This window comes from Cydia pomonella, unplaced genomic scaffold, assembly GCF_033807575.1.
Source record: "Cydia pomonella isolate Wapato2018A unplaced genomic scaffold, ilCydPomo1 PGA_scaffold_71, whole genome shotgun sequence".
NCBI classification, from domain to species: Eukaryota; Metazoa; Arthropoda; class Insecta; order Lepidoptera; family Tortricidae; genus Cydia; species Cydia pomonella.
In genome coordinates this window covers 14,862-39,824 of record NW_026907904.1, presented here as the reverse complement: position 1 = coordinate 39,824, position 24,963 = coordinate 14,862, and the positions used below count along the sequence as shown (strand labels likewise).

The window sequence follows — 24,963 nt, the reverse complement described above, 5'->3', positions numbered from 1 at the left end:
CCGAAGGGGTAGGCAGAGACCACGGATTTCCACTTGCTACGATCCTGACATACCTCTTTCGCTTCCTTCACTTTCATGACATTCCTCATACACGCTCGCCGGTTTAGGGTGCTCTTGACCTGGCCTTTCAGGATTTCCCCGATTTGATCAGAGAAAGTCCGCCGAGGTCTACCCCTTCCAGCTCCCTCCTCTACTTCTCCCTTATACACTCTCTTTGTTAACCTTCTTTCTCTCATTCTTTCCACGTGTCCAAACTAGGGCTCCCGGTATCCGTGTTATACGCCGAAACGGATACCCGTGTTCTTAAGCCCGGCGGTGCTAAGAACACGGTTTAAACGGAACCGCCGGGATCCGGATCCGTCTCCAAGAACCGTTCCCAAGAAACGTTTCTCAGATACGTATCTCCGTTTAAACGTGTACTTAAGACCGGCCCGAACGGATCCGAAACAGTTTGAGCCAATGCTTACAAGGTCTACTATTGAATGTTGACTTCAGATGAATTTGTTAGGCGTAAATTTTTTTTTAATTGTTTCTAACTGGGTGGATATTACATATTTAGCCAACTATACTATATATAAATCGAAGTAGGTGTCCCTATTCTATATTGTCTATTATTTTTAATTTTAAACCTATTCGGCCCTAGTTTAGAATCTTATTTTTATAGTATTACTGTTTTTAACCTAATATCATTACATATTATATTTCAATGAAAGAAACACATTTTATATATACTGGTGTAATAGTTTCGTGAAGAATATGTATTCAGACAAATACTACCTATATTAGTTAAAAATAACAGTTAAGAAAATAATTATTAATTACTTTGTGGTTATTTTTATCAATTTACTGCTATGCGAAAACAACAAATCTGCCAATGATGCAAAAAAAATACACACACAAGCGGCATTCGAAACGAAGAATTTCACGCGATAACCTTAAAGACTCATGCTACCTTTCTTACCTTTCGATTATATTGTTTAATACATTAAGATAGATCTCAAAATTGGCAATCATTCATATTCACTTGGGACACTTTCAGTTTGCCGCCCGGTGGCGTTCCATTCACTAGATTCTTAGAACGTATTGTTTTTCGAAGACCCTATTGTACGATATCGCCAAAACAAATAGGTTCCCAAACAATTATCAGAACTGTCACAACCAATTATGAGCTTTATGTCCTTGTAATAAGGTAAACATATCTGCATATATTAAAATTGTAACAGATGCAGCGGCAAAAATTAAAGTAAATGTATCCCATTGTTTTGTAGCCGCACCACACTAAAAGGCATTTTTCTATGACGAGAGTGAGAGCTACAAGATGTTATTACTTAGGTATATATTTGATTGTAATTTGTTTTCAAATTAATCTTAATACTAGCATTTGATTGTTTTTTAATAATTGTTTTAAGATATTGCATTTTTTAATTTTTACGAATATCATTTTGATTTCAATTTTATTGTGTAATCATTTAAATAAGTAGTCTACTCGTAGTCGTACTAATGATTAATTTTTTTTTATTAACCTTCCAAACTTTGTGTTCTAAGATATTACCTATATTTTTTACATACGTTCCCCAAGATGACCTATTTTTGAAATACAACTATTTATGTTATTGTTTGTTATTGATTATGCACTACATTTAACGAAATCTATTGATATCATTTGTTTATATACTTATACATTTTTGTTTTAAACGATATTCGATGGAATTAAGTAAATAATTTTAGTAAATATTGTCAATTTTGAGCCTTTGTTTGACTTCTGTTATATCTAATCTACCTACTGAACTCGACCGATCCTATAAAAAAAAATAACATTACCTATTCCTAAAAAGGCTTTTTCATTTCTCATGGTTTGAAAGTGGGTCGTTGTTTTTCTAAGAAGTGTGCAGAAAATGTACGTTTCTGCACTAGCGTCTTTTTTTCGTAGTTGGTTTTTTTTTACGATAAGCAATTAAACTTTAATTTTAAACGGATTTGTTGTACAATTTCCATTCTGATATTTAACTTCTTATTCTATAAATAACGATACCCTAAGTAAGTACCCTCAAGAAAGACTATAAAAGTTAATAATATGTACTTAGTTATATATTTTTAAACACATGTATCTTACTTTCCTTGTATTCCAAATGAAAATTAGAGTTGAGAGTGAAAATTAACTCAGATGAAAGGCACCATTTCAGCCTCGGACTATTGGCGATGTGAAAAACAGTATGAGTCTTATGTTAGATTTTTTTTTCCAGTTTGATTGTTAACATTTGAATCCCTCACTTTGATTAGAGTCCCTCGCTAGGCTTGGAGTTTTACTGTAAAATTCTTCGTTTCGTTTAGGATTTAATTTACACCCACGCCGTAAATATGTCTTTTTACTCCCTTGTGACACAAACTACTAAAGACTACAAGAATTACATAATAAAAATACAAACATAGTTAGGTTGTCTATGATTTTTAGTAATATTTATATTGACTCCACCATTGCGCATTATGGTAATTCTGATTTTGACATTTATTGCTTTAAGCTAAAAGGGCCATCTTATATTTATTAGTACACTTAAACGTATAAAGTTCATTTTATATGATAATAATATGTAAAACTTTTCGTAAATTCAAAATTAATTACAATACAATTTATAAGTACATTTATTATTGGCAGATCATTATACAAATGATAATTTAATAATTTTTACATGGTTTACTATAATAAGACAAAGATGTCAGGCTCACGTCAGTTAAAAAATAAAAATATATACCTATTTCATATTGACCGAATGTATATTCAACAAAACTCACACATACATTGTAAGATGATTGACAATTGATTGAATTTTTACCACATAGATACCCCAATAGGACTTATATCTACAGATTATTAAAAATATAACTGTTTAAAATGTTCAGTTGGTAAAAAGAATACCAGATCAAGCACTTGGCAGATTTTATCGTGTACAGTCTTTATTGATTTTATTTTTTATTACTAGCACTTTATATTTATTGCTATCAAGTTATATAATAAACAATAAAGTTTTAGTATTTGAACTTTTATATAAAATACTACTATGGTAGCACTATACAGTATTTCTAATTTTCTACTCGTACTTATTGCAACTTAAAACATTGCAAGCAAAAACTAACAGAGGACCTACCGCGAACCACGTTCGTCGTGTTGCCTCTCTGTCGCACTTATAAAATTTTACGTAAGTGTGACGGGGCGGCAACACGTCGAACGTGGTTCGCGGTAGGCCCTCTGCTCAGAAAACGGTTTTGCAAATAAACCGTTTATTGAATTTCGACTCTATGAACCACGGAATAAGGTTAAATATGGCATAAACGTCATGAATCTTTTGTCTAATAATTTGTAGCTCTTACGTACGCCGGTCCGTTCCTTTGCTACTCGTCAAGGACGTTTCCGGAGCCACGGGTAAATAAGATCCGTTTCTTCGAATACCCGTTTATCCGTGGAAACGGCTCTTAATTATACGTTTCTTAATTACACGTGTGGAACGGGCCAGAAAACCGTTTACTTATTATTCGGAAACGGGTATTCGGAACGTGTAAACGTAACACGGATCCGACCGCGAGCCCTAGTCCAAACCATCTCAACATACCGTTCTCAATTTTTGTCACTACATCTTCGTTCAGTCCACACTTTTCCCTTATCACACTGTTCCTAATTCTATCTTGTAATTTTACACCACACACACTTCTCAACGCTCTCATTTCCACTGCATTCACTTGGCTCTGATGTTTCTTCTGCCATACCCAACTTTCGCTACCATACATAAGTGTAGGCACCAACACCCCTCTATGCACAGCCAACCGTGCTTTTTGCGACACCTTCTGAAGATAGGTAAATCAGTGTTCGTGTGTGATATGATTATAGGATAGGTAGATGCATTCAATTACTATAAGTACTTGATTTGAGTTGTGAAATCATTAGCAACTAAATGAATGTGTGTTTAGTAGTAAACGAGCGCGTTTATTATTGTGGATTAACCGTTTACGAAAAGAAGTGGAACGTATGTATTTTCCATGTTTTAATTCAATGGCAAGGGTGGAATGTGTCTCGATTTAGATATAGATGGCATAAGTAGATGTGTTCAATTAGGTTGATAAATAACTTTAGTTGTGTTACACTCGGCGGTCATTTCTTTATCGTTTTATGTAGGTTTAGCCGTCAATATCAGTCATTATTACCATATATAGTATAACACGTAAAGTCAACGAACGGTGTAGGTAATTTAATTCATGAAATGTTTTAACATATATTTAAAATTATTTATTTCTGAATTCTCGGTTCATGTACGAGGAATATCGAGTCCTGTCAGTGGATCCTAAGGGCGCCTGCTTCGTGTCTCGCCATCAATTCCTGGGGTGTTCTGCCTTCGAGAGCTTCAACGCTTCAAATCAAGATGCGGACCTCGCAGATGTGAGCGAAGGCTAAGATTCACTCCGGTGCAAGCTAGTAGACACGGTGCGTTGGTTCTGATTTATATGTTATCTCAGCCTTGACCTGACATATCTATATATCACATACTTTCATGTTTCAGTGTTAGTGAATTAAAGCACTTTGATTGCAAATGTAGGTTGATAGGTTGAGTGTATTAATTATGATGTAATACATAATTCACCTTTTACAATACTACAAAAATAATTGGTTGTGTAATTATTTGTGCGCGCGTATATAGGTACACGGCCACGTTTGTTTAATTAGCAACCAAGTTCATAAACTAGATTGATATAATTGTTTGGTGAATAAGTTTTACAAAATACTTATTTATTTAGAATGTTATACAAATGGCTAATGACGTAATATTATGTCGCAATACATTATAGGTTTTATTCAATGACTTCTTACAGTAGCTTAATTACTGTGGCTACTGTTATAGGTATTCTGTACGTCACTAAGTTTAGATCCTTTGACTTCCACTATTATAGTTTGATTATCATAATTGAAATGATTCTTCCTTCGAATGCCTAGTTGTCTTTATTCATATAGATACTTAGCTTCATATATTCCGTAGGGTGTAAATGTTTAACTCGATTAGAATATTAAGCACTATTTTTGTCTCAATTTCCGGTTCACGGTGGTTGCGGAGCGAGTCTTGTTCCATCAGCGGCTTTCGAGTGTCTCGGTGTCTCCGAGCATCCTCGTCGTTACCTGATCAACCCCACTGCCTCGGGCGCCCAGATGCAAGACCTACCTTCTACATGAAGAGGCTGGCTGCACTACGCCGCATCTGTATCTCACGCCTACACATTGTATCCAGTGCGCCGTCCATTTGCGTGGAACGAGAATTGATCCTGCCTTGCCTTGTCTTCTCATCATGATGTGAGAGCATCGAAGCCCCATCAAGCAGATCTTAATACCTAGTGGTGACGTAACCTTTCAATAAATTATATAAAAGGTTTTAATTTCATAGTCTGGTTATGATAGGAGTATACAAGCGGTTTAAATAATATTCACGATTCCTAACTGCTTACTTATTTGTAGGTAGATAACTGGTGCCTAGTTGATACTTATTTTATGATCATGATTCCGTTTTATAGGTACATACCTAAGTATATTACGTATGTTGAAATGTTATTGTGGGTGTATATATTTTGATCATTTGGTATATAGTTTGATCTGTATTTGCCAATGTATTATACCTGCCCTAATTTATTTGTCATATTGAATCAAATCATATGACTAGAATGTGATTATTACATTTTGGATTATGTCCAATTGAGAGGATATTATATATATTTACTAATCAATTGTAGTTGTTGAAACCTGTCACAGTGGTTTTATAAGTGGCTGTTTTAACAATGCGGTTTTTAGTTATATTTGGGATTGTCGTTGCATTTGATTGATCCCAGTTATGACTAAAGGTATCAAATCCTAAACAGACTGGCTTTTAATTTAATTAACATTTGTACTCTTTGCGAGATGTCGCATATGATAATTTAGTAAAATGGCTGATCTCATGATATTAGGGGCAACGCTTATATCATTGTCTTGTATATTTTCGTTCTTGGTCACTCATGTCATTTATTTACTATTATCCCGGTTTCAGTACTTGATAGTCTGAACCTTGCGTGTAATATTCCATTAGGCTACATGCCTCAGGTACTGCAGACGGTGCAAGGTCCAAGTGACTTACCTATGGAAACATTTCACGTGGGATTTGCGGCTCGACATATTAGGGAGTTGTCCATAGAGCGGTGTATGCATGATAATTTTATGAGATCCAAAAGGTTGCCTTATAGTTGACTGCAACCAGCTATTTTATTTTACAGTATATTAAGGTGATAAAGTTGTGTGAAGCCAGACTACACCCCGTCGATCCTACCTAATTTTATAGCGTATTTATGAATGTGTTATCATAAGTACTAATACATCTTTACTTATATTTGATCAAAAGGTATCAAATCTTAATCCAACTGGCTTTTAATTTAATTAACAGTCTTACTCTTTGCGTGACGTTGCATATGATAATTTATTAAAATGGCTGATCTCATGATATTAGGGGCAACGCTTATATCATTGTCTTGTATATTTTCGTTCTTGGTCACTCATGTCATTTATTTACTATTATCCCGGTTTCAGTACTTGATAGTCTGAACCTTACGTGTAATATTCCATTAGGCTACATGCCTCAGGTACTGCAGACGGTGCAAGGTCCAAGTGACTTACCTATGGAAACATTTCACGTGGGATTTGCGGCTTGACATATTAGGGAGTTGTCCATAGAGCGGCGTATGCATGATAATTTTATGAGATCCAAAAGGCTGCCTTATAGTTGACTGCAACCAGCTATTTTACAGTATACTAATTAAAGTAATACAGTTGTGAGAAGCCAGACTTCACCCGGTCGATCTTTATAACACATTTATGAATACGTTATCAATACGTCAATCACAACATAAGTGCTAACATATCTTTATTTATATCTGAGCATATTAGTAAACCTTATATATTATTAATAGAACTTGCTACAACTTCTTGTTTCATAATTTTCTTTATCTTAAAGTAGGAATATTTTGATCTCCTGATGTATCCCACAATGGCATTTTATAGGAAGAAGGTAGGGTTTATTATAGTAGTCTTGTAAATAGTATTCAATAATTTTGATAGGATTTTATAATTTCCTATTGGTTCAATGCATTCAATAGTGCTTGCAATAGTGTTTCATTTTATTGACATGGTTTAATATTCGTTTTTCTTTAAGAACGGATATGTTTTGTGCTTGTTGGAACATATTTCAGATTTTATTTTATCATGTAACATGTCTCACACCTCAGAGAGCTTGGGTTGTTATTTATCATGATGTTGGTCTATATTTACCACTAAATGATCACGCCATACCTAATTTAAATGAGGTTTTAATTTGTCTTTATCTGTGACATATTTTGTTATGTTTGTGTACAGGTTAAATTGGGCAGTCAGGTTTTTGTTCCGTCTTGTTTTCCTGACTTAGGTATTTGGCCCTAGTAATCAAGGCGGTATATCCGAATGGGTCCTAATCAGACTTCATTGGATATAGAGTTCATAAATTATTGAATCATACTCAATCAATTTTAATGCAATAAATCAAATTTATTAGCATTTAATACCTTGTTTATTTTATACGTCATCCCCTATAGCCTAGACCCTTATTTACTAAATTTCAGTATTACTTTCCAAAGGTTTCAATAGAGTTGAGGAAAGTAACAGTATTTCAGCTTACAAAGCTTTTGTAGTAGAGTCTAGTCAGGCTAAGACATTTACAACCTGACAAATTAAAATAATTTTTTTTGCGCCGTTGTTGAATCCGTTGAAACATATTTACTGCGTAACATGATGAATATATTTCGAATGAACTCATCGACCTGCTCTAAGGACGAAGCCAGGACAAGATTAGCTAGTATATCTTTGGACATTTTTTTATCCATCAATTAACTAGTATATCTTTGGTCATTTTTTTATCCGTCAATTAAGTGATATCAGTATCTTTACAGAAGTTTTTGACCAAATGAGCACAGCATATGTAGAGCGGTGTTATTTCTTTATTTTCATTGATTTTATTAGTGTGCGTTAACATGTTATAGACGCAGATTAGATAGTCCAACAGACTACATTCATTAAAAGCCTGGCAACTTGCATTGATGAGCACAAAGCTCATGTCTGTTACCTGAAACCTGTGTTTGTACACCTGAAAAGGCCGGCCAACTATTATTTTCAACACAAAGCCGTCTGAAATCAATCAGCATTTTATAGATGGAGTTTGTGTCATGACAGGAAGTGATCATATCGTATACGCTGAAAATCCTTCTGTTTGTAGGTATTTGTATGACCCCTGAGTAAAGGTAGACGCGATTGCATTTAAGGACACCAAATTCACTACACACTGGGTTTTTAACAACACTTCCCGTGGCATCCAGATGTAGTAAGATTTCATTCTGTTTTTGTGATTTCAAAACAAATATTTGTTTTTTGCTGTGAACTTTAACTGTAAACGGAAATGACTCTTTTTGATTTCGTAAGTCTGGTTTTAGAAATTGCATGTATCATCTCTATTGATTTTGATATAGTTTCCGCTCTTAATTTTCGTAACAACTTGGTGCAGTCAAATTTTTTTGACCCTTCAATACGTTTGTTTTTAAATGTCCAAAATAGTTTTCAATGGGAGCATTGCTCACCCGCTTTTCTTTCATCAAATTAGTCCACATCGGCAAAAATGGAATGTATTTGTTAAGGATCGTTTGGAATAACAAAGGTTCATGAAAAGAGTTTTGATTTTGTCCAATGTCGTGAAATTCAGTTTGATTTATTACTTATACAGCACGTTTGTAAAATGGGCTGTTTCTAAACATGGATACATTGAGTTTTTCATCTTTCGATACGGGCATAACTGTAGTTTCCATGTTAATAACCGATTACGTTGTTTCAGCATCAAGCTGACAAATTAAAATAATATTTTTTTGCGCCGTTGTTCAATCCGTTGAACCATGTTTACTGTGTAACAGGATGAATATATTTCGAATGAACTCGTCGACCTGCTCCAACGACGAAGCCAGGACAATATTGGCTAGTATATCTTTGAAAATTTTTTTATCCGTCAATTTACTGATATCAATGTCCTTGCAGACGTTTTTGACCAAATGAGCACAGCATAGGTAGAGCGGTGTTATTTTCTTTATTTTCATTGATTTTATTAGTGTGCGTTAACATGTTATAGACGCAGATTAGATAGTCCAACAGACTACATTCATTAAAAGCCTGGCAACTTGCATTGATGAGCACAAAGCTCATGTCTGTTACAACACCTGAAAAGGCCGGCCAACTATTATTTTCAACACAAAGCCGTCTGAAATCAATCAGCATTTTATAGATGGAGTTTGTGTCATGACAGGAAGTGATCATATCGTATACGCTGAAAATCCTTCTGTGTGTAGGTATTTGTATGACCCCTGAGTAAAGGTAGACGCGATTGCATTTAAGGACACCAAATTCACTACACACTGGTTTTTTACAACACTACCCGTGGCATCCAGATGTAGTAAGGGTTCATTCAATTTTTGGGATTTCAAAACAAAAATTTGTTCTTTGCTGTGTATTTTAACTGTAAACGGAAATGAAACTTCTCTAACGTAATTATGGTGGTCTTGTTGAAATAATATCAGATTCATAACATCATTTTTCGATCGGTTATTGATACAGAGTGCTTCGGATTTTATTTTCATTATGGTGTCATCGGATTTTACATTTCACAAAGATTTGGTACTATCGAACAAATAAGTATTTAAATTCAAAAGGTCGTCTTTTTTGGCTGTTGGGGGTTTGATGTTATATAACTTTTTTTTGTTAATAGTCTGTCGACACCGTGCATTTGCGCCGTTAATTGTATTAAATATGAGTAATTAATACTTTGACTGAGCACAGTAACTGTTATGTCTTTTTTCAGTATGACTTTAAACTTTTTACATTTCTCGTGTTTACATTCACAGTTGATTACTATTTTGGAATTTGATTTGTATTTAACGTAATTTACAACGAAAATGCACGTGTTGTTTACTCTTTCATTAATGTATTTTTTTCATTATATATGGATAAACAAACACGTCCAATTTTTTTTCATTTGTAAATAGTTTAGCCCATATGTGTTTTTTTAATGAAAAGCTGCCTTTTTATACAGTACATTTCAGCATTGAGTCTATCTCTGGGGTGTTTTTAGAGCATTTTGGCAGCATATTTTCTGAGAAACCTTCGGTACGTCCGGGGAAACGTCACATTCTACTCGAACGGGTTCGTATGAGGGACTCGCAGATATAGGAATTTCCGCAGAAGCTGATTATCGTTTTTCCTCTCTTATTGTGGCGTCAGGAAATGGTAAAACATTCCTGGATGTTTCCAAGGGGTCAGACACAGTGTAACAGGATGAATATATTTCGAATGAACTCATCGACCTGCTCTAACGACGAAGCCAGGACAAGATTGGCTAGTATATCTTTGAAATTTTTTTCATCCGTCAATTTACTGATATCAATGTCCTTGCAGAAGTTTTTGACCAAATGAGCACAGCATAGGTAGAGCGGTGTTATTTCTTTATTTTCATTGATTTTATTAGTGTGCGTTAACATGTTATAGACGCAGATTAGATAGTCCAACAGAATACATTCATTAAAAGCCTGGCAACTTGCATTGATGAGCACAAAGCTCATGTCTGTTACAACACCTGAAAAGGCCGGCCAACTATTATTTTCAACACAAAGCCGTCTGAAATCAATCAGCATTTTATAGATGGAGTTTGTGTCATGACAGGAAGTGATCATATCGTATACGCTGAAAATCCTTCTGTTTGTAGGTATTTGTATGACCCCTGAATAAAGGTAGACGCGATTGCATTTAAGGACACCAAATTCACTACACACTGGTTTTTTAACAACACTACCCATGGCATCCAGATGTAGTAAGGGTTCATTCTGTTTCTGGGATTTCAAAACAAACATTTGTTCTTTGCTGTGTATTTTAACTGTAAACGGAAATGCAACTTCTCGAACGTAATTATGGTGGCCTCGTTGAAATAAAATCAGATCTATAACATCATTTTTCAATCGGTCATTGATACAGAGTGCTTCGGATTTTATTTTCCTTATGGTGTCATCGGATTTGACATTTTGCAAAGATTTGGTAGTATGTATCAAATAAGTATTAAATTCAAAAGGTCGTCTTTTTTGGCTGTTGGGGGTTTGATGTTACGTTACTTTTTTTTTGTTAATAGTCTGTCGACACCGCGCACTTGCGCCGTTAATTGTATTAAGTGTGAGTAATTAGTACTTTGACTGAGCACAGTAACTGTTTTGTCTTTTTTCAGTATGACTTTAAACTTTTTACATTTCTCGTGTTTACATTCACAGTTGATTACTATTTTGGAATTTGATTTGTATTTAACGTAATTTACAACGAAATTGCACGTGTTGTTTACTTTTCCATTGATGCCTTTTTTTTATATGGATACACAAACAGGTCCAATTTTTTTTCATTTGTAAATAGTTTGTCCCATATATCTTTTTTTAATGAAAAGCTGTTTTCTAATACAGTACATTTCAGCATTGAGTGTATCTCTGGGGTGTATTTGGAGAATTTTGGCAGCATATTTCCTGAGAAACCTTCGGTAGCTACGTCCGGAGAAACGTCACATTCTACTCGAACGGGTTCGTATGAGGGACTCGCAAATATAGGAAATTCCGCAGAACCTGATTGTCGTTTTTCATCTCTTATTGTAGCGTCAGGAAATGGTGAAACATTCCTGGATGTTTCCAAGAGGTCAGACACATGTTTTTCCGTGGTAAATTACTGTCGTTTGTTCTCTGAGATTGGGGCTTTCGGAAATGATGAAACATTGCCGGATGTTTCCGAGAGCTCAATCACTTGTTCTTCTGTGGTAACTGATTGCATTTTTTGCCCTATGATTGTGACGTCGGGCAATGATAGCTAGATGTTTCCGAGCCCTCATAAACAGGGCTATTCTACCTAATAAACATATCTTTTTTTAACGAAAAGCTGCCTTCTAATACAGTACATTTTAGCACTTAGTCTATTTTTGGGGTGATTTTTGAGCATTTTGGCTGAATTGTTATGTTTCGTCCTGGACTAGATATATTCAATATTTCCTTAGAAACCTTCGGTACGTCCGGGAAAACGTCACATTCTACTCGAACGGGTTCGTAGGAGGGACTCGCAGATATAGGAATTTCCACAGAACCTGATTGTCGTTTTCTCTCTCTTATTGTGGCGTCAGGCAATGGTGAAACATTGCTAGATGTTTCCGAGCTCTCATAAATAGGGCTATTCGACCTGATATAACCAGATATGGATAAAACGTTATCATTTACCGCCAACTCTGAGCAAGATATCTCAGATTGCAGCTAGCTGGGTGCACCCGATTTGTATAACGTTAGCCAATACTTGTATATATACCAGTGGCGTAGCGTGCCTTGGCGGGGCCCCGTATAAAAAATAATGTGTTTTTCTTTTTTAATTTTTTGCACAGTTGCTCGTAGAATTGGTTTGATTGACGATATGAAGTCGGTTATGCCGGACATTTTTGCTCTATTAAATATGTTTTTATTTTTTCAAAATTAGTTTCATAGCAAGAGAAATCATTACATCTTCGGGTTTTTAAATTTTGTTTATGTTGCTTTTGTATGTATATTTTTTTATGTTTCAAAGCCTTAGCAATGTGTATAATTTTAATTTCCTTATCGTTAACATTTTCGATAATAACTTTTAAAGTTTCTTTAGAAATCATTTTTAAGCAATCAACACATTGAGTGCCAGGACCCGCTAGGTGGGCACACTATTCGTTGTCGCATTGATGGCATGACAGCGCAACTGACTTGCGACAGTGACGGATATTCCTCTACCAAGCGCAAAAACAGGTTCTGCATACAAAATCTTAACTTACTGAAAGACAACAACTTGTTAAAATAGGTGACAACAGCAGCCACCCGACGTTAATATCATGTGGCATTCCTCAAGGACCTATCCTAGGCCAGCTGCTTTTCTCAATATACGTAAACAATGTCACCAAAATTGGACTGACAGGGCATATAAATTTATACGCGGATGATACTTGTCTCTTTTATTTCGGTCGTAATATAGAAGATCTTATCCGTCAAGCACAAAACGACCTTAATCTTTTTAACTATTGGTGTCAATGTAATAAATTAAAAAAAGACGTCATATATAATATTTAAGGCTAAAACTAAAATCATCCCAACACACACCAACCTTACAATCAATGACCAACCTATAAATCTTTCCCACCATGAAAAGTATCTTGGGCTACATTTAGATGACAAATTAAGTTGGAAAGATCATATACAATACGTGAGATCTAAAGTTATCTTCGGTAACCGGTTCACTACGTAGAATAACAACATACATCCCTCACAAAGCCCGCTTGACAATATATAACTCGTTAGTGAGAACACACTTAGATTATTTAATCGAGATATGGGGATGTGCTGCCAAAACCAATCTGCAAAAACTACAAAGATCCCATTAAGGCACTATTTAGATTTGACAATAAAATGAGTACTAAATTGCTATACAAGAAAGTCCAACTGTTTAACTTAAGACAACTATAAACCTACTCAACATGCATTTTTGTAAGAAAGATCCTAAGAAGTAAAATACACTCAGACATTTGTTGTACACATAGAAAATTTAAACACTGTTTAAGAAATACAAACAAGTTACTACTTCAAAAAAATAGAACGGGTTATGGCAAAAGTAGCGTAATGTATGAAGGAGCACGGATGTATAATGAACTACCGAATAATGTGAAAGATTGTGAGTCTCTTAGTGCATTTAAAACCAAATTAAAAATACACATACATAATAATGTAATATAAACCTCTAGCGATCATGCTATTAATGTTTATTTTTAAGAAAATCGAATATTTAAGCTCATTTTTAGTGAACTGTATTGTTCTTATGAGTAAATAAAGAATCTCTCTCTAAACCTAAAACGCTGGAATCGGCTACGAACGTAGCGTGTAGCGAATGGTGGCACGGAAAGTGTTAAAAACCAACTGAGCTGAGGTACGACACTGCGTAGTAAGTATTTTCAACTGCTGAAGCACAAAAACCATTCACGCAAACGATACAATTGATGGCATGACAGCGCAACTGACTAGCGAAAGTGTCGGTTATTCCTCTACAAAGCGGAAAAACGCTGGAATCGGCTATGAGCGTACCGTGTAGCGAATGGTGGCACGGAAAGTGTTAAAAAACAACTGAGTTGAGATACGACACTGCGTAGTAAGAATTGTCAACTGCTGAAGCACAAAAACCATTTACGCAACCGATACAATTGATGGCATGACAGCGCAACTGACTAGCGAAAGTGTCGGTTATTCCTCTATAAAGCGGAAAAACGCTGGAATCGGCAACGAGCGTACCGTGTAGCGAATGGTGGCACGGAAAGTGTTAAAAAACAACTGAGTTGAGGTACGACACTGCGTAGTAAGAATTGTCAACTGCTGAAGCACAAAAACCATTTACGCAACCGATACAATTGATGGCATGACAGCGCAACTGACTAGCGACAGTGACGGGTAGCGAATGAAGCGCGCGCGCGGCCTGGCCAAAGGCCAGCTAATAAAATTACGCACACAGATATGGCGCACTAAGCTCTGATTGGCCGCACTCCGCTGCAGTACGCATAAGTATGTTATTCGCCGGCAGAGCGCGCCGTTGCATGACAAAGAAAATTGATTGAATTAACTAATTTTCTTTCAAAGTAAGTCATTTACTTAACAGTTGATGCATATTCCTGTCAAGCAAAGTGCTTACTATCTGATCCTAACTGGTTTATTGATTAAATAATAGTTCCGAGCTTTTTGGGCACGCACACACACAATGCTGTCATCGTGTTGTTACACAGTCTCGTCGCAAGCGCGCTAGTGACAGGTTGTGACCCAGTGACCCGTGAGTGCGCGCATGCAAATTAACGGTACAAAATGGTTAAATGTTGTAATTGCAGTAGGGTAGTCAATATTAAAGCCCCCGGAGCACAGTGTAATAAGTGTAGTAAGTGGTGGCACGCATCTTGTGCCTCATTATCTACCGAACAACTCAGTGCATTGTCGGTAACGGACTCAATAGACTGGAAGTGTCCAAAGTGCGTTCCAATCAAAGGTGCTGCCAAGAAACGCATATCGGTTATTTTACCAGACCGAGAGGATGAAGAGTCAGAGGCCGAAACAACAACAAACAACGAAGCAGATAAAGTATTAATGGAAATGCGACAAGAAATTCGCCAGTTACGCCAAGCCGTTAAAGACATCATACAAGAGGAACTTAAACGTACCCTCAATTTTTACTCGGACAAGATTGATGAATTTGAAAGTCGAATGAAAGATTATGAGACAAAATTTAAATTGATGGAAAATCAATGTAAAGATGTGGCCAATACGTGTAAAAACCTAGTGCTGAAAAATGAACTCCTGGAACAAAAACTTCACAAAAGCGAGCAAGCACAGGTGTACAATGACATTGAAATATGTGGAGTAGCGGAAAAAGAAAATGAAGATGTTAAGAAAGTCGCGACATCACTATGCCAGCTTTTAAACCAAGACCCTAACGATATTATTAGAACATACAGAAAAAAGAAGCCGACCCGTCCCGGATCCGCGCAAGCCGAACGCGCCAAAATGGACTCGCCTATAACGGTCACCCTGCGCGAGGGGAGACGCGACCACTGGTACGACGCGGCCAAATCAGCCAGAATAACGGCACAGGATATTGGCGGTGAAGAAGATAGGAAGGTTTATTTACGAGAGTCACTCACACCTACAACGTCTTACCTACTGTGGAAAGCTAAAACAAACCTAAGGGATAAATCGCTTTGCCAATATGTATGGTACAAACACGGACAGGTAATGGTGCGCAAAAAAGATGGTGACAAAAAAATATACTACATCAGAAATGAAAAAGACATCGAGCGAGTGGGGAAGGATTTGCAAAAAACATAGGTACGTACCGAAGCGCCTACTAATATTATTATCCCTCACTTCCTCAACCTTTTAAGTCGAGCGGTCAAAATTTAATTAAAGTGCGTAATATGCATTCAATTGATTTAAACAAAGTAGAAACATCCCACGACTCATGGTCAGATTTTATGCAAAATATATCAGACGCGCAAAATAAACTGATTTTATTGCACGTCAACATAAGATCAACAATTAAAAATCACTCTCAATTAGAGTACATCGTCGCAAATAGTCCACGATTAATACATCTAATAATATTAACGGAAGCTAACATAACAGAAACAATTGCAAGTTTGTTTACGATGGATGACTATGTTATGTACACCGAGCTGCGAAGCCAAAGAAAAGGAGGCGGCATTATTATCTACGCGCATAAAAGTATTTCTTTCATCAAGACTCCCGTAAAGACAATATCCTTCGAGTGTTTGTGTGGCGAAGTGGAAATATTTCAGGGCAAGAAAATAAACTTGTGTTCAATTTATAGACCGCCGAATCTAAGTAAGTCTGCTTTTATTAGTGAATTGGCGCATTTGTTATCAAAATATCCTAGTCATTCGGACTGTATACTAATAGGTGATATGAACATTGACACCTCGTGCACAGACATTACTGTAAAGTCGTACCTAAACAACCTGAATGAAATAGGATTTGATTGTTGTATATCACAATTTACGAGAGTCGAGTCGAACATAAATGGGACATCCAAATCCTGTATTGATCATTTGTTCATTCGTGACGCATGCAAGCGAGGTGCGTCTGGGTACTCTGTGCGCTCAGCTGTTGTGCGAGAAGCGCCGGCCGACCATTACATAATAGGACTCGCTCTTATCAGCGAGGCCAGCGTAACTACAAATAAAACTATAAACATGTTAAATAATGAAAAACTTAAACTAGAATTAAGCCAAATAGATTGGAGCCCGGCATTTCGTTGTAGCGACCCGAATGAACTAATTGATCTTATTATTGGCAAATTCCAGACAATTTATAATAACTGTACCTATAAAACTAAAATACATGTTAATAAAAAACAACAAAGTAGCTGGATAACGGATAAATTAGTAAACATGTGTGATAAAAAGAAAGAACTGTTAAAAATATATTTAAAAGACACTACAAATAAACAAAATGAGTTAATATATAAAAAATATAGAAACAGGACGAATAGAGTTATATGTAACGCCAAAAACAATCTTATAAAGAAAGAAATATGTAATAACTTTAAAAACCCAAAAAAAATGTGGGGAATAATAAACAGATTGACTGGGAGAATTGTTAAAGCTATCGATGATGTGATCCTTAAGTCCTTTAGGTTAAGAGCAAAACAATTATGTAACAAATTTGCTATTGACTTCGATAATAATGTCAACAACATAAAAATAAATTGTGATACGCCGTTACTTGATGAGAAAAATTATATAAATTCTCCATTGGTATCAATGCGACTGGAAAAAATTAATGAACAAGTTTTACATAAAATCATACTACAAATAGATGACAAAAAAAGCCCAGGATATGATAAGATAAGAGCTAAAGATATAAAGTACATCTCCGGACATATTACCCCGGTTCTAACTCATTTAATCAATTTATGCATATCAAAATCTACATATCCCGATAAATTAAAGATGGGAATTGTAAGACCCATACATAAAAAAGGTAGTTACACGGATACTAATAATTATAGACCGATAACAATTTTATCCGTCATAGATAAAATTATAGAAAAATACCTAGGTAACTCAATAAGTACATTCCTATCAAGTAACGGCATTATACACAAAAAGCAATTTGGTTTCCAACGGAATAAAAGCACGTCGCAACTTTTGTCTTTGTTTACTGATGAAATCAATGACTACCTAGATAAAAAACACCATGTACTCGCCATAATGATAGACTTTTCTAAAGCATTTGATACTTTACGTCACAGTACACTATATGAAAAACTAAAACAAAATGGTATACAAGGACCCATGCTGGAACTCATAAAAAATTATCATACTAACAGACACAACGCGGTTAGCATCGCAGGCGAACAAAGCGACCTAATTCCAACCTTATGCGGCACAGCACAAGGCTCAATTTTAGCTCCGACCGAATATTTATTATACGTCAACGATATGTGTCAAATATTCCAACATGGATCTGTATATCAATTCGCAGACGACACATGTATAATTGTAGCTCACGAGGACTTGGAAACTGCGCAGGTCATGATGCAACACGACTTCGATGCATTGTGCAAATGGGCCCACGATCTAGGTCTATCGCTAAATTATTCTAAAACCAAACTTATGTATATACACTCACCTTATAAAAATGTAACCTTGACGCCTAAGATCGTGGCCCACGAACATAAATGTATGCACATGCCCCGCGCGGACTGTAATTGTGCTAAGCTTGAGACTGTAAAGGAACACACCTACCTTGGACTAAAAATAGACCAGAAGTTCAACTGGAATCCACATATTAATCATGTTTGTAACAAACTTAGAGCTATCTTGTCAAAATTATTTGTACTTAAAAACAAAGTTCCCTACACTACATTAAGACTTTTGTACATGTCAATGGCCGATTCAGTCATAAGTTACGGTTTGGAGAGCTTTGGAAGAACATATAAAACATATCTAAACGACATTTACAACCTACAATTACGTCTACTTAAAACGATTGTACCTACAAAAATCAAATATAAATTCAAAGATAACTATGAAAATCTATTCAAATACTGTAAAGTGCTAACTGTATATGAAAAAGTTGATCTAGCCATTGTAACTCAATACTATAATCATATAACAGAATTAAGAAAAAAAACACGACCTGCGCGATTACGTAACCTAGCCAACCTCCCGACATTTGAAGTTGCAAAAACAAACAATGTATACGGGCAAAGAGTGTGGAAGTGCATGTTACCGAGTATCTTGAATAGATTTCCACAGGAACTATTAAAACTTATAGAAGGACGAACAAGTGGACAAGCTAGAAATATGATTAAAAAATACTTTATTAAAATAAGAGGGCAGTCTACCGAAATCATTTAATTAGATGACCTATGTACCTAAAACTAATAATAATTAAAATGTATAAATATTTCATATAGACTCCTTAACTCAAAAAATCTTTTGAATTTAAGATTAGTAGTTAAGTTTAAGATTACGTAATGTGATTTTTTTTATTGAAATAAACAGCTGAAATTTTAAAAAAATTTTTTTTTTTAACTACCTTTGTTGCATAGTTTCACTACTCGCCGGTAGAGTTCACTATTGCGTGAAAACGGAAAATTAAACATTTAGCAAATTTGCCTTAACAGACAAGTACCTACTTAACAGTTGATGCTTATTTCTGTCAAACAAAGTGGTTACTATCCAATTCTGACCAGTTTATTGAGTATACAGTTCCGTGTTTTTCGCGAAAGCGCACACACAGCGCCGTCATTGTGTTGTTACACGTGTGTGTGTGTGAGCTACCTTTGTTGCATAGTTTTACTACTCGCCGGTAGAGTACACTATCGCGTGAAAACGGAAAATCAAACATTTTGCTAAATTGCCTTAACAGACAAGTACCTACTTAACAGTTGATGCTTATTGCTGTCATACAAAGTGGTTACTATCCGATTCTGACCAGTTTATTGAGTAAATGAGTATATAGATTCGAGTTTTTCGCGCAAGCGCACACACATCGCCGTAATCGTGTTGCTACACGTGTGTGCGTGACTCTTCTTTTTTGGATAGTGTCTCTACCCGCTGGTAGAATGCGCCTTCGTGACATCACCGGAAATCAAATATTTAGCTAAAACATCTTAACAAACATGTACCTACTTAAGAGTCGATAACTTTTCTGTCATACAAAGAGGCAACTAGCCATATCCGCGCCTTTCCAGCTTTAATAGCGTTGCCGTGTTGTATGTTTGTGTGAATACCGGTAATTGGCGGCGTAAAACCCACGCACACATATATAAATATACCTGGGAATTCATAATTTTGCTATTTACCGCCAGAGAGCCATCGCGTTTACTAGAAAATCCAATATCTTTGTCTAATTTATATTCTTCTTCAGCTTCAAAGATAAATACCATTTTTGTTCTGCAGAAGAGGGCTATTCGAGCAATATATAAAATGAACCATAGAGACTCACTGAGAGATACATTTAAGGAAATTGACATCATGACAGTGCACTGTCAATACATTTATGAGAATATTCTGTATGTGCATAAAAATATTGCCGATTTTAAGAAAAATTGTGACATTCATAATATTAATACTAGAAATAAACATAAGCTCGCCGTGCCCTTCACTCGGCTCCATAAAATTAAAAAATCATTCATGGGTAATTGTGTGAGATTTTATAATAAACTTCCAAACCATATTACTGAGTTACCAATTAATAAATTTAAGAATCATGTAAAGCGTAAACTTATTTCTAAAGCTTATTATACCACACAAGACTACATGAATGATTAAACAACGTGGGATTAATTGTGATTCGAAATGATTTATTATTTATTATATTTGAATAATGATGATGAAATGGATATTCCAATGCATGTATTTTCTTTGTTGTTTTTATTATATTTGTTTGACATTTAGAATTTATTCCCCACCGGTACGTCAAAATGCAGTCTCTAAGGAATGTAAACATGATAAGATGTATGTATAAACGAATCGATGTATGTATGTCTGTAAACTTATATTACCTACTCCTTTTTAAAATTCTAAATTAATACAGAAGCAACCCTAGTGCGTCGGGCAAGTTTAGGTAAGTATTTTCAAGAACGGCGGGAACGGACCTTCTGTTTATTTTTTATTTTGTGATTATACTATATATAAAATAACTCTAGAGTGATACTCGGCGGCATATTAATCGTGCACGGGCATCAAATAAGAATCTTAGGCTTTCTATGAAGATTTGCATTCATTGAAGTTTTTCGGCATCTGAGTCGGCAGGCGAGTAAACTACACCCTTTGAAACATATAGAGCATTATATTAACTTTCAAATAACTTTATCTCTAGAGTGATACTCGGCCGCATATAAATGGTGCGAGGGTATCAATTGAGAAACTTAGGTTTTTTTATGAACATTTGCATTCATTGAAGTTTTTCGGCATCTTAGACGGCAGGCGAGTAAACCACACCCAGTGCATCGTACAGAGCATTTTATTATCTTCAAATAACACTATCTCTAGAGTGATACTCGGCGACATATCAACGGTGCACGGGCATCAAATAAGAATCTTATGCTTTCTATGAACATTTGCATTTATTGAAGTTTTTCTGCATCTTAGACGGAAGGCGAGTAAAATACACCCACTGTATCGTACAGAACATTATACTATATATTAAATAACACTATCTCTGGAGTGATACTCGGCGGCATATTAATGGTGCACGGGCATCAAATAAGAATCTTAGGCTTTCTATGAACATTTGCATTCATTGAAGTTTTTCGGCATCATAGTCAGCAGGCGAGTAAACTACACCCATTGAAACGTACATAGCATTATATTATCCATCAAATAACTTTATCTCTAGAGTGATACTCGGCGGCATATAAATGGTGCGAGGGTATCAATTGAGAAACTTAGGTTTTCTATGAACATTAGCAATCATTGTAGTTTTTATGCATCTTAGACGGCAGGCGAGTAAACCCCACCCACTATACCATACAGAACATAATACTGTCTATCAAACAACATTATTTCTAGAGTGAATGAAAGTACACAAATAAAATACTTAGGCTTTCTATTAACATTTCCATTCATTGAAGTTTTTCGGCATCTTAGACGACAGGCGAGCAAACTACACCCACTGCATCGTACAGAGCATTATATTTTCTATCAAATAATTTTATCACTAGAGTGATACTCGGCGGCATATTAATGGTGCACGGGCATCAAAAAAGAAACGTAGGTTTTCTATGTAAATTTGACTTATACTGACACTAAGCTCTGCCCACCATGACCTACGGTGCCGAGACATGGACGCTCACCAAGGAGGCTGTGCATAAAATCTGTGTAGCACAGAGAGCCATGGAGCGCGCCATGCTCGGTATCAAGCTTCAAGATCGAGTAAGGAATGTCGAGATCCGTCGTCGCACCAAGGTCCTAGACATGGGTTGCGTCATTACCAACCTAAAATGGAGTTGGGAGGGACAAACATGTCCTAGCTAGGCAGAGTGATGGCAGGTGGACTAAAGTGTTAACGGAATGGTGGCCGCTTTCGGATGAAAGAAGCCCCTGGCGTCCGTTGGCTCGTTGGGTGGACGACATTTGGAAAATTGCGGGACACTTCTGGATGCGATTAGCTCAGGATCGGGACAAGTGGCGTACTGGAAGAGAGGCCTATGCTCAGCAGCGGGCGATAAAAGGCTGATATGATGATGATGATGATGATGATAAGCTCGGATTGTCCGCACTCCGCTGCAGTACGCATAAGGATGTTATTCGCCGGTAGAGCGCGCCGTCTCATGAGAAATGACAAAGAAAATTGACTGACTTAACTAATTTTCTTTCAAAGTAAGTCATTTACTTAACAATTGATGCATATTCCTGTCAAGCAAAGTGCTTACTATCCGATCCTAACTCGTTAATTGATTAAATAATAGTTCCGAGCTTTTTGGGCACGCACACACACAATGCTGTCATCGTGTTGTTACACGTGTGTGTGTGTGAGCTACCTTTGTTGCATAGTTTCACTACTCGCCGGTAGACTACACTACTGCCTGAAAACGGAAAATTAAACATTTAGCTAATTTGCCTTAACAGACAAGTACCTACTTAACAGTTGATGCTTATTTCTGTCAAACAAAATGGTTGCTATCCAATTCTGACCAGTTTATTGAGTATACAGTTCCGTGTTTTTCGCGAAAGCGCACACACAGCACCGTCATCGTGTTGTTACACGAGTGTGTGTGAGCTACCTTTGTTGCATAGTTTCACTACTCGCCGGTAGAGTACACTATCGCGTGAAAACGAAAAATTAAACGTTTAGCTAATTTGCCTTAACAGTTAACTAGCTACTTAACAGATGATGCTTATTTCTGTCAAACAAAGTGGTTACTATCCAATTCTTACCAGTTTATTGAATAAATGAGTATATAGCTCCGAGTTTTGCGCGCAAGCGTATACACATTGCCGTAATCGTGTTGTTGTTGTTACACGTGTGTGCGTGAATCTCCTTTTTTGGATAGTGTCTCTACTCGCTGGTAGAATGCGCTATCGTGACATCACCGGAAATCAAATACTTAGCTAAAACATCTTAACAAACATGTACCTACTTAACAGTTGATACCTTTTTCTGTCATACAAAGAGGCAATTATACATATCCGCGCCTTTAGTCTTTACACCGATACTTGGTGGCGCAAAACCCACGCACACATATAGAAATATACGTGGGAATGCATAATTGTGCTATTTACCGCCAGAGGGCCATCGCATTTAATAGAAGATATATATAACTAAGAGTGGTATTCCATTTGTCAAATATCTTTGTCCAATTTATATTTTGTCTCATATTTTGTTTAATGGGTGAGTGAGACGCACTTACATTAGACAAAGAAATTGGACAGGTGGAATACCACCCTTACTAATTTCGATTTACGGTTGATATCTTATATACATACCTCTTATATAATAAACGCGTCAGGAGAAAAGTGACTTTAGGAATTTCAGTCTTTCTGTCTGTGAGCTTGTTTGCGTACTACGCCAAAACTACTCAGAATTTCATGAAATTTTGCAAAGTAGTAGTATCCCGTAATGTTGTTTTAATCTATAATAATTTTATTTTTTTAATATACATATATACTAAATACCCCTATAATATAACAGGTACCAGTAATGGGATGTTACAGACAAATCCTGTAAAATAAGTACACAGAAAAAAAATAGTTCTCCAGCCAAGTAAATACTCTTGTGTCAAGACATTTTGTGTTAAGGAAACAATAAAATTCTTGCGTCAAGATATAAAATATTTCAAAGATTATTATTTAAGCTTAAAAATTTAATTCTCTATCCGAGCTATAAAAATATTTTTTAAAAAAAGCTCTACATTCCTGCCAAGAGTGTTTGCGCTTTGTTTTATGTATTGTATTTTTTTAATTTAACCTAAGTGTCTTAGTGCAATACTTAAAGAACTTGTGCCAAGAAACTTTGTTTCTTGGGGTTAGATACTCATACTTGAATTGAGAATTATATTTCTCCATAAAAACAAAAAAGCGGCCAAGTGCGAGTCGGACTCGCCCATGAAGGGTTCCGTACCATTTATGACGTATTAAAAAAGAACTACTTACTAGATCTCGTTCAAACCCATTTTCGGTAGAAGTTTGCATGGTAGTGTATATCATAAATGTTTTTTAGATTTTTCATTCTGTTATTTTAGAAGTTGCAGGGGGGGACACATTTTTTCACTTTGGAAGTGTCTCTCGCGCAAACTATTCAGTTTAGAAAAAAATGATATCAGAAACCTAAATATCATTTTTTGAAGACCTATCCATAGATACCGCACACGTATGGGTTTGATGAAAATATTTTTTTTTTAATTTTAAGACGTATTAAAGAAACTACTTACTAGATCTCGTTCAAACCAATTTTCGGTGGAAGTTTGCATAGTAATGTATATCATATATTTTTTTTTGATTTTTCAATCTGTTATTTTAGAAGTTACAGGGACACACACACACATTTTTTCACTTTGGAAGTGTCTCTCGCGTAAACTATTCAGTTTAGAAAAAAATGATATTAGGAACCTAAATATCATTTTAGAAGACCTATCCATAGTACTAATACCCCACACGTATGGGTTTGATGAAAAAAAAATTACGGCTTATTAAAAAAAAACTACTTACTAGATCTCGTTCAAACCAATTTTCGGTGGAAATTTGCTTGGCTATGTATATCATATATTTTTTATAGATTTTTCATTCTGTTATTTTAGTTTAGAAGTTTTTA

The 24,963-nt window shown here is 35.8% G+C and overlaps 1 protein-coding gene across 1 annotated transcript; it reads left to right on the top strand.

Moving 5' to 3' along the window:
• The first annotated feature begins 3,463 nt into the window (after positions 1 to 3,463).
• On the top strand, positions 3,464 to 16,956 carry LOC133534221 (uncharacterized). The gene has a single exon (XM_061873314.1). It carries the CDS (start codon positions 14,992 to 14,994, stop codon positions 16,003 to 16,005), a length of 1,014 nt encoding a protein of 337 aa, XP_061729298.1. The 5' UTR covers positions 3,464 to 14,991; the 3' UTR covers positions 16,006 to 16,956.
• The last annotated feature ends 8,007 nt before the right edge of the window (positions 16,957 to 24,963 follow it).